A 14,763-nucleotide genomic window follows, 5' to 3' on the forward strand; every position below is an offset into this window, starting at 1 on the left:
CCTGTCCCTCTGGCCCAAGTCTGTGCTAAAGGTAAATAGCCATTAAAAGGGAGAACAGGGACCTTGAAGTTGCTCAACAACCATTAGTACCTGGATAGGAGTCTAGTCACTATCTTCCCAACTATGGTGCAATGTATTACAGTAATTATTTCTAAATTACAGGTAAAAGTATCATCTGTTGTTTTTTTAAATGCAGATTGAGCTCTTCTTTTTGTCCCTTCCTCTTTTCATGATTCATTGCCTCTTTCTCTTTTTTGGAGGGGCTGATGTGTAAGAGGATACTCTATATATCATAGGTACTTATTAATTACCGTATTTTTTGCTCTATAAGACGCACCAGACCACAAGATGCACCTAGTTTTTGGAGGAGGAAAACAAGAAAAAAAAATATTCTGAATCTCAGAAGCCAGAACGGCAAGAGGAATTGCTGCGCAGTGAAAGCAGCAATCCCTCTTGCTGTTCTGACTTCTGTGATAGCTGCGCAGCCTGCATTCGCTCCATAAGACGCACACACGTTTCCCCTTACTTTTTAGGAGGGAAAAAGTGAGTCTTATAGAGCAAAAATTATGGTATTTTCATATCCCACCTTTTTCTCCAAAGAGCTGAAGGTGGCACACATGAATCTCCCTATACCTGTTTTATCCTCACAACAACCCTGTGAGGTGGGTTAGGCTGAGAGATTGTGACTGGCCCAGTGAGCTTTGCAGCCAAGTGGGGATTTGAACCCCAGTCTCCCAGGTCCTAGTACAGCACTTTCACCACTGCACCACATCAGCTTCTATTATATGCCCATGACACTATTTTATTTATTTAGGTTTCTGCCATTCTTTGAACAGAGAACTTAAGAGGGCATAAAACAATCTTCTGTCCAGATACTGACCAGACCCAAACCTGCTTAGTTTCCTCACTGTGTTCCTTTAGGCAGGGTTTGGGGTGGACCTATGGCTCTCCAGAAGTGGTTAGACTATACTCATCATCCCTGACCAGTAGCTATGCTGGATGGAGGTGATGGGAGCTACAGTCCAACCACATCTGTAGGGCCACAACTTCCCCATTCCTGCTGAGGATCATACTCTGGGAATAAGTCAATCTCCCATCCCACACCATGGCAAATATCTTTCAAGACTTACTCTAGATGGGGTTAGAAACCACCGCTTGCATGCAATTATAAGCTAGACAGGTGAGTGCTGTTAAAAGCTGATCCTTGCCCAATGGAAGTACTTGCTGGGCCCATGGCATTGGGCTGGGCCAGTCACTTCGGCACCGTCCTCCTGGGAGGAGAGCAGGGTCTGGAAACTTGGCTTCATAAATGTGCGGGTATACAAATTTTGTGTACAAGAAGATAGTGTATCTTGCCTGGAGCCCTTGGAGTTGAGTGATCCTGGGTGTGCCTGCAAGGAACTTCCTGCCCTGCCAAACCGTGGGAAGCACAGAAAAGAAAGCCAGTGGGAACAGTCTGGTACAGCTAGCTGGAAAGAAACAGCATCTCACCCACATTACTCACTATGGTCTAGTCTCCTCATATGCAATAGAATGGACTGCACAAGCAAAAACTCTAGCTATCTTTGAGCAGAGGCCTTCCTCCTCCTCCTCTGCTACCAGAAAAATGAGGAACCTATGGCCTTCCAGATATTTCTGGACTACAATTCCTATAATCCTTGACCATTGGCCATGCTGGCTGTAAAGTGTTAAGTATGTTGGTGATGTTAAACAAACAAACAATGTTGTTTTTTCTTTTTCTAAAAAAACCCCTGTGATCTTTGTATCTTAATTTGCTTCCAAAATGTTTTTGTTTTGTTTTTGTTTTAAAAACAAAACAGTGTTTTTTACTGGTGATGTAGGTTGCTGTTGCTGGAAAATTCACAGAGAAGGGCATCTGGCTTGCATCATGGAGGTCACTATCAGGCAATTCTGCATAGGTTGAAAGCTTGTAGTCTGTTTTACCCAAAGCAGTTGGTCCCTTGAAAGTGAGTTGTTGTTTTTTTTAAAAAAGCTCTTCTTCCCTCTGAAACCAAATTGCCTGGAAGGAAACAACTGTGTCTCTTAAGTTATTTAAACTTTCAGACCATGGGGGTGGCAACATTTTTTGAGGCCGGTCCGGTCCACTCCCTGGCAGACCTCTTGTGGGCTGGAGCGTGCGCGCAAGCTGTTTCTGGTGCTCTTCTGACCCGGAAGTCGGTCCCCGTGGCGAGAAAAAAAATGGCGCCACGAAGGGGGGGGGGGAGCACAAAATCCTTATGGCAATCCATAGAACGGCCGTGGGCCGGTTCCAGGAAACTCATGGGCCGGAAACGGCCCATGGGCCTTAGGTTGCCGACCTCTGGTTCAGACCCTTCTTTTCCTTTTGGAGTTATGGCTTTACGGAAGTTTCTCTCGGTTCACAGAAGGAGGGAGAGAAAAGGCCTTTTGTAAAGCTTATGGTTGGAAGCAGGAACCAGTCTTCCCTGGCAGGTGTTAAGGCTGTGATGTAGCTGACTTGTTCATACCTTTGATGAGCCACCATCCCTGCCCCAAGGTGAAAATTGCTGCAGCCCTGCCTGTGAATATGGAAACTGTGATAGGTTGGTTTCAGTTGCACTCCTAAAACAGAGACGGGGTGAGTTGGGATGTTTTTCTCACCTGACAGGAATAGGAGATGCTAACAGATTAACTTGAGCATATTTTATAAAGAGCAAAGACAGCCATATTGATCCGTAAGAAAAATCCCCGTTAGGGATTAGGCCAATAAAAATGTTACAAAACAGGGTGCAAGCTTTCACGTTCTCCAGAACTCTTCATCAAGCTAAATGATAAATAAGGCAGGGTGGAGATATCCTGAAAGCTTGCACATAACTGTGTAACATTTTGGTTAGCCTAATACCTAAAATGGATTTTGCAATTTATGTTGGAAAACACACGTTATACCACTTTTGGGCCAGGGTCCCCAAAGTGATTTACATCAAAGAACTAATCGAAACACCGTCGCAACACAGAATAACCATTTCTTCACTGATATCCTAACTGCTATGAGGGACAGTGGGGAGCGGGCAAGGAGCAAATTCCGCAAGTGGGTGCCATCACTCAAAAGAATTTTGGGTGCCCACCAATAGGCATTTGTGATAACCAATTTATTTTCGCCACCTGCAGGAAGCTGGCTTTACTGCATCGCTATAATTTCTGGCCACCACTTATTGTGGAGTCAGAGCAAACTACACATGGTCATAAATGTATAGTTCTGCACTTGCGAGCAGGGCGCTATCCCTACCACAGATTTCCAGGGCGAAGCCCCCAGCCTGCGTCACTGTGATAGTGGGCTTCAAACCTTTGTCGACTAGATGACCCTTAGTCCCTTCCAAGGCTGCCCCCTGCCCCCCCTTCAATTTGCTTTGTAGCAAAAGAGCCCATTGAAACAAATTGGGACCTTTTGAATTTGCTTAAAATGCAGTTTTATAGTGCTGCAGGGGCTGAATCCAACCACAGTTTGTGGGGAAGCACAAAAGTTTCTGTTGATGTCAGAGGAGGCTTGAAATACAAAATAGGAGATGTAACTTTTGTCAGGCCCACGAATGGCAAGCAAAATGTTTAACTTTCCCTCCCCAACCCTCATGGACTGGAGGCTGCTTAGGCCATTTGCAAACTGAAGAGAAAATTTAATATCATATCTAGTTTGGCCCTGAGCAACACTGAACACCAGTGGAATCATAGAATTGTAGGGTTAGAAGGGACCCCAAGCATCAACCCGCCCCCCGCAATGCAGGAATCTCATAGAGCATCCGTGACAGATAACCAAATAGTCTTTTCTTTAAAACCAACATGGAAGGAGAGCCCAGCACCTCAAGTGAGAATCTGTGCTTTGCATGCAAATAGCCCCAGGTTTGATCTCCAGAATTTCTAAGTAGGGCTGGGAGTGTCCCCTGCCTGAAACCCTGAACTCTGCTGGCCAGTGTAGGCAATATTGAGCTAGCTAGATGGACCAAATGACTTAACTCAGTATAAGGCAGCTTCCTATGAGCCTGGGTTCTATATTTTGAGAAGGGAACAGAAATGTCTATCTACTTTCTCTTCACCGTGCATAATTGTATACACCCTTATCACAACTGCCCCTGATAACCCACCCTTCTTTCTAAACTGAAATGACTTACCTGAAGAGAAGCCTCCTTCTGCCCATCTACTTTACAAATCTATGAAGCATCGCTACCTACAGTGGTACCTCAGGTTAAGTACTTAATTCATTCTGGAGGTCCGTACTTAACCTGAAACTGTTCTTAACCTGAAGCACCACTTTAGCTAATGGGGCCTCCTGCTGCTGCCCCAGTGGAGCACGATTTCTGTTCTCATCCTGAAGCAAAGTTCTTAACCTGAAGCACTATTTCTGGGTTAGCGGAGTCTGTAACCTGAAGCGTATGTAACCCGAGGTACCACTGTATAGGGATTTAGCTACACAGGATACAGTTTTAATGATGGAAACTTTGCCCCATTCAGGGGAGCAGGAGGGCTTGTTGAGAGCTGCCTCTTGCATTAATGAATAGCAAATGGAGGACTCGTTAGGCATGCAATGACCTGGAAAATGGGATGGGTCACTCTTTAGGGCTCCTTATGTCAATAACCCCATGGATAATAGGCCACGGCAGAGGTGGTTGGAATCCAATCCACATTGTATCCAGGCTTGAACAAGGTGACGATCAGGATCAATGCATTCTCACCCATGCGCAGAGCACCTTGCTCCAAAGTCAGACGAGCACCATTGTTGTCAGGAGGAAGGGAGGTGATTCTTAAAAACGGCACCCAGGAAGCATTGCTCTGTCAGGCCTATGGATGAGCATGCATAACCCTGAGCTGGCACCCCATTGTGGGGAAGCGGGAAAGGCACTCAGTGGGTGAATCTATGCTGGGAAGACGAGGAGTGTGCCTCTGGCATGAGCCAAATGGCAAGCACTAAAGGGCTGTTAGCCTGAGGCTCTCACCCAGTGCTATTTCTGCTGGCCCAAACACTTAAGCATATCATATGAAGAACAGAAGGGAAGAACTATCTGTTCGGGACTCTTGGCATTGAGTGAATGCAGTTTCATGAGAATCTTAGATATCATTTTAAAAAAAGTTTCTTGCACTTATAGGCTATGCAGTAGTGCAGGTAGGCAATTTTAGACTCTGGACTTTATGGCCTTGCAAGCTGCTCTTTAGAAATGCAAATCACTTCACTTCTTTTGAAATGTGGTAAGCCAGCTCTGGTGTGTTGCGGGGGGGAGGGGGGGGGCTCCTGCTCATTCTACTAAGTGAAGTCCTGAGTTTCTGCCCCAAGGTCCTACCCTGATAACACCACTGAGGGTATGTTCTGAAGATGGCCTGTGCTCTAGTTACAGGGCTGAGGGCAGAGGGCTGACAGAGTGTCAGGGTTGCTGGGTGAATCCAGCACCCACCAGAGACATCATCTTTCAATTCCTGAAAAGAAGAACACTTTATTGAAGACGATTTCCAGTTTCTTGGTTTCTAGATGAGTGGACTCAGCAGACACAACTTTCAATTCCTGAAAATGAAAAACAGCAACATATGCTTTGTTGCCTCTTTGTGCCCAATTCTGAGAAGCATAGGCGCCGACTCCATGGGGCCTGAGGGGGCCCGAGCCCCCTCAAAAATTCGTTTGGGGGGGCTCCGCCCCCCCAATAATTTAAGAAAATTATTACCGTAAATTTCACTCTATAACACACAGATTTTTTCTCCTAAAAAGTAAGGGGAAATGTCTGTGCGTGTTATTGAGCGAATGTGTGGTCCCTGGAGCTGACTCGCCGGAGCGCAGGGGCAAAAATAGGCAAAAATCAGGCAAAAATAAGATCAGGCGGTCGGGCGGAGGGAAGGCGGAAGCTGCTGCTTTCCTGCATTCTGCCTCAGGGTCTTACTGCCCACCCGCTTCTGTTGCTGCGTTTGCTCAAACTCAACAAAGAGCAGGGAATCCCCTGCCCTCCTGGCAAGCAGAGGGTTAAGGAAAGGATCGAGTCCTTCCTTCTAATTCTTTCCTAGTCACACTGCGTGCAGGCTCCAGCCCACCACCTCCTCCTCTCCGTGCTCTAGGGATGCAGGTGGGAGAGAGAGAGAGAGGGCTGGCTGGGGGGGGGGGGACTTTTGCCTTCCTTTCCTCCCCCCCACCCCGTTAAACTCCTCCCCTGCATCCTTAGCCAGCTGCTTCTCCGCACACCCCTCTTGTGCTTCTTGTCCCTTCTGTGTTTTTCCTTCCCTCCCCATTTAAAACGTGGTGACAAAGCACGGATCCACATGGATCCTCAGGATCTTTGCATTGGGTCACCCCAAATTCACCATCAGATCACATAGCATGTCCATGGCTACATCTTGCACCAAAAAAATCACGCACCCACTGTTGCCTAGGGTCACAGTGGTGCAAAAACGTGGTTGCAAAGCACGGATCCACATGGATCCTCAGGATTTTTGCATTGGGCTACTCCAAACTCACTGTCAGATATTAAAAATCTTTATAAAATAGAGAATTAAATACATACAGAATGTTAAATTTTCAGTTTTGAAATATTAGTACTAGTTTAGTACTGTATTTCTATATTACTATAGTACTGTATTAGTTATTTTCAAATACTTAAATATTTTTAGGGTGTAAGACCCAATTAAAGCCCGTTATTTACATACAGTATTACAGTATTTACATACAGTATTAGGCATACTGTATTAACTTTATTAACTGTATTAAAGCATTAACTTTGAGATATTATATTTATTTAATGAACCCTCAGCCTTATTCAAAGTAAGCTTAAATTAGCTATTTCACTTATTAATCAAAGTGCTATTACTGTGCGACAGCAATATTTTATGTTTTATTCTTTTAATGATAGTTTAGGATTTATTTAAATATCATTTCAGTCTTTTCAGAGCTATATATTCACTGCTCTGTAATAGTCTATAAGCATAATTGTTACTGTAAATTAAATTAGCTTTTTACGAAAATACCGTGCGTGTTTTTGTTTTGTTTCTTTTTTCAAAGCCAAAAAGTGTTTCAGGCTTGTCGAGTTTCCCGGAGTGTGGAGTTATAGAGAGTCGAGTTTTCGGGGTTCTAATGTTGATCATATGACTCTAAAATACTTTTAAAAAACTTTAAAACTCACTAATTTTCATCTAAAATTTAGAAAACTTCCCGGGGCAGGACCCCGGTATGGGCCCCCCCAATATTTTTTATAAGTCGGCGCCCCTGCTGAGAAGTAAGAAAAGAAAGGAAACTGTTTATTATAAGCCAAGCAGGGGGAGCAGAATGGATCCAGCCCTGTAAGCAAACCCACCCCCAAGGAGTGACTGCCCCCATTATTATTTTTTAAAAATTGTCTTTCTAAGTTGTGACATGGCAGCCCATATTTAAAGAATGACTGCTTACTTTAAGAATGGGAGCGATATAAGAATAGGACCCTCTGAAGAATTCAGTGAATAAGACAGAGTGAGTGCACACCAAAAGCCTCATCAGGAAGAATCCCCCAGACTCTACTCACTCAAAACATTCCCTGACAGAGGGTGGATTTTTCACAGACCCTCCAAGTGTCCCTATTTTCCAGGGACTGTCACAGATTTACAGAAGCCACCCCAGTTTCTGATTTGATCCTGGAATGTCCTGCCTTCCCTTATTTTCATCAGAGAAATGTTGGAGGGTATGGAATAGGACATCCCCAGGGCTTTTTTTCAGCCAGAACTCACCAGAATTCAGTTCTGGCACCTCTTTGGTGAGTGCCATTGCCATTATAAGAGAACAAGGCAGGCGTTCATGGTGAGTTCCAGCACCTCTTTTTCTAGAAAAATAGCACTCTATTTTCATCAGAGAAATGTTGGAGAGTATGTTTTCATGACCATAAGACTGCTGCTGAAGTACCCTTGATGGGCTTTGGCTTCTCTCGCTGCACTACCAAGCAGGACAACCTTGACATCAATTGTATAAAAGTTCTTCTTTTGTTTCCTCTCTTTCCGCACAATGTCTCAATAGCCTGCTTAGTAGAAAGAAGTGGTGGGTGGGGTAGGGTGGGGAAGTGAAATATTTATTCCTTTCATTCTTTTTCCCATGGCTGTGTTCAAGGAGATGTTCAAAAGGTTAAGCCAGGTCAAGCACTGCCCAGCATTCACTGTCTGTTCCCATTTTATCTCTGAGCTGTCTGTCTGACCACACTGAATGTCCCTGCCCCTCTGTATGCCTTTGCCCAAAATGGTATTTGACAAGACCTGTGGCCATTGGCAGTTGTCTCCCTGGGGCGGTGCCAACCTTGGGGTCCCAGAACCCCAGGAGGGCACCACTGCCGCTAATACCTGCCCTGAGCTGTCTGTGCCAGCCAGCTGAGTCTGTGCAGCCACCATTTTAAATTTCCCAGAGTGTCCATTCTAAAGCTGCCCTGAAGCATTGTAGGACATTTAAAGTGATGGCTTCCCAGCAGCCCACCATGTGTAAACTTTTAGCTGGGGCAGGGCTTGCTGCAGGAGCCTGGGCATGAGGTTTTTTACATTACTCTTACATTATTTCTGTCTGTCTCTATCCTGGCTGCTATCCACAGTTTGGTCAATATCCCTTTATGACGCTTTGTGTGCAACGGAAGAGATAAGTCATGTGGTCCTGGATCCACTTGTTAGTCATTTTAAAATGTGAATAAGCTGCTTTTCTGTTTAAAAGCAGCAGCAGCAGCAGCAGCAGCAGCAGCATCCAAAGCAGCTCCCAAGGTTACAGTAAAATGTAAGAGGTTCTGAAGAAGCCTGAAAATTACAGTAAGAAACAATAGGGAAGTTTCATAAAACAGTAAATTGCCCAAACAGTTTCAAAAGAAAACCTTCTCAGGGGCAGAGGAAGTTGTTTTGACAAGATATTGTTAGAATAAAAGAAATGGGCTTCCCAGAATAACCCAACAAAATGAACTCTCATACTTCAGATGAAGGTTTGTTAGGCAATTTGCCATTTCATTGTTTTTCAGCGTCATTCTCAGCCTTGCCTCTTTTATGTCTTTCTCTTCTATATTTGGTGCTGTTTCCTTTTCTGTCCCAAACTAAAACCACCAGGTGTGTGTGTGTGTGTGTGTGTGTGTGTGTGTGTAAGTATAGGGAAAATATACAAAACCAGAACAGTAGAAAAAACTCAAATCATGACAAAATCCCTGCAGGAATGAATGCAGTGTTTAGAATTTAAGAACAGTCCTGGGGGATCAGATCAAAGACCCATCTAGTCCAGCATCACAGTGGTCAGCCAGAAGAGGAAGTTCACAAGCAGGACCTAATTGAGATTGATGTTAAAACGTTTATACCCCAAAGCCCTGTAAAGCAAAAGAGTCTGGCCAGGAGACTTGTCAGAAGACCAGAAGAGAGAGAGGGGGCAAAGTGGTCTCTTGTAGGAGGAAATTCTACAGTCTGAGTGTGTCACCCAAAAGACCCCATCATGTTCAGCCACCTGCCTGTTCACAAAGGTAGGATGCCTTAAGAGAGAACACACATTCCTTCAGAATAAGTCAGTCTTTGGGTCTTCTTAAAAGATTCCACTACCTGCTCTCAGAGAGAAATTTTAGCACTGAAATGGAGGAGAGGAGGGGTGCTGCCTTTTACCCTTAAAAAGCAGGCTGAGGACTTTTATCTCTGAACATAGTTGTTGTTGTTGTTTAGTCGTTTAGTTGTGTCCAACTCTTTGTGAACCCATGGACCAGAGCACGCCAGGCACTCCTGTCTTCCACTGCCTCCCGCAGTTTGGTCAAACTCATGCTGGTAGCTTCGAGCACACTGTCCAACCATCTCGTCCTCTGTCGTCCCCTTCTCCTTGTGCCCTCCATCTTTCCCAACATCAGGGCCTTTTCCAGGGAGTCTTCTCTTCTCATGAGGTGGCCAAAGTATTGGAGCCTCAGCTTCAGGATCTGTCCTTCCAGTGAGCAGTCAGGGTTGATTTCCTTCAGAATGGATAGGTTTGATCTTCTTGCAGTCCATGGGACTCTCAAGAGTCTCCTCTAGCACCATAATACAAAAGCATCAATTCTTCTGCCACCAGCCTTCTTTATGGTCCAGCTCTCACTTAGTTAGCAGGTGCTTAATGCTAAGAGCAGAGCGAGAGAGAGAGAAATCCCTCTGCCTGCTCTTTAGAGATGACGCCCCCTGATCTGAAGCGTTCTGTCCTCCCAGTGCTTCAGAACAGCTCCAACCCCGGACAATCGGGGCCAACCTGACTTGGATCCAAACTTAATAGGGGCCTTGCACAGGGTTTAAAATCCTAATTGAACATGCATACAGCTAGCCACCCCCTCCCAACCAAATGCTTCATTAGGGTTTTATTAAACACAGAGGCTACGCAAGCATTGGGATTCCACCTGAACCAATGAGAGATAACTTGGCACCTCTTCCCCACCCCAGTGCAAGGCAGGTCAGGAGCACAGGCCACCTGATTTGTGGGCAGTGGGTTCTGCCAAGAAGAACAATGTGGAAGGTAGTGTTAATTTTGTAACAGTAGGCGTGGCTTCAGAGGACACTCATTGGCAAAAGACTACAGTTCCCATTACACATGGGAATTCTGGAGGCAGAGGGGAGAGGAAGGCAGAGAAGGATGTGGTGGCAGCCGTGACTGAGACCATGCGCTGGGTCCAACCAATCAGAGCAATAACTTCTCCACTGGTACTGCCTGACTGCCTCCACCCCTGAGACAACTGTGGGTCACTCTGTGTGGACCAGTTCAACCCTGGGAGATCTGGGGCTGCTTCAGGTCACTGGCCTGAAAGGACCTGCATGGGTTTGGGATTTGGTTAGCCCTATTTATCTCCCCCCATGAGAAGATTAAGTGCTCTGTCTGTTCCTCTGAGTCACTCTCTGCTTTATCTCCCAATCAGATCAGGACCTGGCAGGCATCTTCCTGTAGCTTGGCAGGCCAGGTGTAGCCTGCGGGTTAGCCAGCTCTGCTTCTGATATTCTAGTCCCAGGCCATTTAAGATTCTAAAGCGGGGTGTGTGTGTGTAACCATTTTGGCTCCATGGGCCAGATCCTTATCAGGCTCAGTAAACTGGGTGGTGGAGAAGGAACTGGCAACCCACTCCATTATTTTGCCATGAAAACGCCATGGACATAAAAAAGGAGAAGCTTTGAGAAGAAAGTGAGAGTTTCCAAGGCATGCTCTGATTCATGGGGTCACGGAGAGACCCCATGAATCAGACTAAGATGACTTAGACTAAGCTGACTAAACAACAGCAAAGTGGGTGGAGGCTGTTTGAAAGCCACAGGAAGATGCCTGCCAGCTGGTTCCTCCCACCATTCCTCTGTGTCCAACCAGCCCGTGACACCAAACTACACCCAGCGGAGGCTGTCTTTAGCAAGATGTGCTGGGAGAAGAGGAGGAGGAGGAGGAGGAGAAAAGGATGGGATCCATCTTGGGCTGGCTGGCTAGGAGTGATATCTTTGACTCTAGTGTTGCACTGCTGTAGGGGAAAAGCCCTGCTTGAGGTGACCATGCTGTTAAGATCTGGACTCCCTCCCTCCATGCGGACTGAAAGTGTAAATAGATGAATAAACCTTATTTCTTAAAGCTACGACAGTCTCCGCCGTGTCTTCAATTCTCCAAAGGAGCACAAAGCCTAGGTGAGCGCCTGGAACTCCTTGAAATCTTGCTACTGCTTGGCTGGGAGCTGGAGCGGTATCCAACTTTGGTAACAATATGAAAAACCCCTCCAAAATTGAACCAAGCAATATAACTTCTGCAAAAGAGGTGGGTCACAATGTAGCAGGGAGGAAGTCCCACAGAACATAATAGAACTTATGAGAGGACATTTATTTATTTATTTATTACACTAGTCTCCCACGTCTACTCCAAGGAGTCCAAGGTGGAGTACATGGTTCTTCCCCACTCCATTTTATCCTCACAACAACCCTGTGAGGTAGGGTTAGGCTGAGAGTGGAGACTGGCCCAGGCCACCCAGAGAACTGAATGGGCATTTGAACCTTGGTCTCCCAGATCCTGGTCCAACGTTCTAACCACTGCACAGCACTTTCTCTCACACTGGACATGCATAACTTTCCATTCTAAGAGTGTTTGATTTAGGGTGGCTCATGCTCTAAGTTTTTCTCTCCCAAAGACGAAGAAGGGGAAACAAAACATCATTTGAAGTTTGGTCTGCCCACCCATATTTAATAATGTTGTTCCATTTTTGCATTTATAACAACAATGGCAAAACAACCCATAAAACCCACACAGTAGACCCGAAACTACTTCAATTCTTCTGTGTTATTTACCATAGTTCCCTGCCCTTCAACAGGTTCCCAGGGCAGCTTACTGAAATGTTAAAATTACAACAATACAACAAAACTTAAAACAAAATAAAATAAAGGGGCATGAGTCTAAGCAATCCTTTGAAAAAGAAAAATGTGTAATGTTAGAGAAAACTGCTTTGCAAAAATGTGTATTTGGGGAAAATATGCAAAAAAGTGCATATTAGAAGAAATTCACACTAAAATACTGGTGTATGTTCATGATAACTGCCCCCCCCTCCAAGCCTGATCTGGAAGTGTGGGGAACTGAAGTCTGGAAAAATGAGAAACTGAGAAACCAAAATGGACATATCCACCCATCCCTAGTACCCCCTTTAAGAAGGACCATGGCTCACTGGGTAATGTGGATGCTTTGCATGCAAAAGGTCCCAGGTTCAGCTCTGCTTCCTTCAAATAGGGCTGCAAAAGACCCTGCAAGGAGACAACACTGAGCTAGTATCTTGCTTGGTATAAGGCACTTCCTAAGTGCCCTTGATTTTGCCCTCAAAGCTCTCCACTGTTATCCCCAGACATCTCCCTGCCCTGGATCTATGTTCCTCCATGGGGCTACCACCTCAAACCTCCCGACTGTCTCCTGCTTGCTTATAAAGACACCACGCCTTCACCCAGGTTACCCCTTCTACAAGAAATGCCTTCCTTGAACACCACTTTCTGTCTCAGGTGCATAGGAAGCTGCCTTATGCTGAATCAGACCCTAAGTTTATCTAGCTCAGATTTCACTAAACTGCCCCTCAGGGTTTCAGGCTATAGCTCAAAGGGGAAAGCATATGCATGAAGAAAGTCCCAAGTTATATCCTGGTGGCTCCAGGCAGAGCAGGGCATGTCCCCTGCCTGGACCCCTGGAGAGCTGCTGCCAGTCAGTATTGACAATATTGAACTAGATGGTCCGACTCTGTACAAGACAGCTTCCTCCGTTCCTTCTTATTCTCTTCAGTTTGGGTCTTTGGCACACTGGCTGCTTGCTTTTGTTTAGCCAGCATGAACTGCTGGAGTTGAGTCTAGTTAGCTTGTCTAGAATAACTGTTTTTGAAGAGTCATGTTTCTGGATGAAGAGCTGGTCTGCATAGATGTGCTTGAACAGATAAAGAACGAAGGAGTCACAGTAAGTACCGTAACAACAGTGCGGCCACCGCTATGGAGACTGACCTCATTTTCTCCCCTGGCCCTCATTAGATCATCTCTGTGCTTGTCAAACTCTCCTCATTCCCATTTGTGTTTGGTGCCTCTTTCGCAATTTCCGTCCTCTCTGAAGGGCTCATCTGTTCAAACAATCTCGATAACCTGGTAAACCTCACACTGCTTTGGAAGTTCCTGGCAGCAAAGGCGTAAAGGAGAGGGTTGATGCAGCTGCTCACGAAGACAAGCGAGCCTGTGATGTTGGCCCCCACTGCTGAAATCTTCTCCAGAGCTTCAGACTCCTCCATCAGAGCTGAAGCAATGCTTATCAAGTTAAAGACATGATGGGGCAGCCAGCAGAGACAAAATGCCACAACTATTGAAGCGATCAGCTTTGCAGAGCGTTGCTTTGATGGAGAAGTCATGTTGCTGATTCTTCTGCCAACCAGCACATAACAGATGGAGATGAAGGCAAAGGGCATGACAAAGCCCACAAGAGTCTCCAGCAAGAGACAGGCAATCATTTGAGCGTTACTATCATAAGTGTAATCTGCGCACTGAAGACCTGCCTCTGTGTTGTTGGTTTCCCGAAACGGGATGATGATGGCTCCAAAGGCAATGGCGAGGAACCATATGGCAAAGACCAACATCCTGGTGGTCATCTTCTTCTTCCAGCGTTGGACAGCAAAGGGGTAAAAGACAGCCATGAACCGCTCGAAGCTCAGGGCCATGATCAGGAAGATGCTTGCGTACATGCTGAAATAAACGACAAATGTCAGGGCTTTGCAAGCAACAAGCCCAAAGAGCCAGGTGTTGGCGAAGGAGTAGATCCAGATTGGCAAGGTGACGAGAACCAGGAGGTCAGCGATGGCCAGATGTAGGATCAGCATGACCGTCGGAGGCCTTTGGGCCATTCTGCCACAGATGGTCCAAATGACAAAGGAGTTCCCAGGGACCCCGACGATGAATGACAAACTCAGCACTGTGCAAACCAAATGCCTTGCAATGGACAAAGGCAGGAGATCGTTGCTTTCTTCAGAGGGATCCATTTTGAGTGGAGCTTTGGCTGAGCTTCTGCTAGTGGCTGCAGCTTCTATGTTCTGTGGTGAATGCCCGCTGCTTTGCTTCTGACCCTCCAAAGGTTGTCTAAGACTGGAAGAGAACATGACCACAAAAGAAGCTTCTGCCTACACAGATAATGGTTTCATATCCTATTTTTTTATGCTGAGCTTTTTCCGTTTACATATTGAGAAACTGTCTACATTGGATGTGTGTCACCAAAAACAAGCAAAGCATGGCTATAGTTAAAAAGAAGTGCAAGCATGATCGTATTTACCTGCTTCTCTTAAGCGTGTAGGTAGACACCAGTTTTCTTCTGGAGAGCTGGTAAAACCAGACTTG

The 14,763-nt window shown here is 45.7% G+C and overlaps 1 protein-coding gene across 1 annotated transcript; it reads right to left on the reverse strand.

Annotated features, from left to right (window-relative positions):
* Window positions 1–12,171: 12,171 nt before the first annotated feature.
* On the reverse strand, window positions 12,172–14,504 carry LOC310850146 (leukotriene B4 receptor 1-like). The gene has a single exon (XM_083751267.1). The coding sequence runs from the start codon at window positions 14,409–14,411 to the stop codon at window positions 13,416–13,418; it is 996 nt and encodes a 331-aa protein (XP_083607393.1). The 5' UTR covers window positions 14,412–14,504; the 3' UTR covers window positions 12,172–13,415.
* Window positions 14,505–14,763: the final 259 nt, after the last annotated feature.

This window comes from Podarcis gaigeae (assembly GCF_964106915.1).
Source record: "Podarcis gaigeae genome assembly, chromosome: 8".
Lineage (NCBI taxonomy): Eukaryota > Metazoa > Chordata > Lepidosauria > Squamata > Lacertidae > Podarcis > Podarcis gaigeae.

Excerpts from the sequence above, each read along its gene's own strand:
- LOC310850146 (XM_083751267.1), bottom strand. The coding sequence starts at position 14,411 with ATGGATCCCTCTGAAGAAAGCAACGATCTCCTGCCTTTGTCCATTGCA.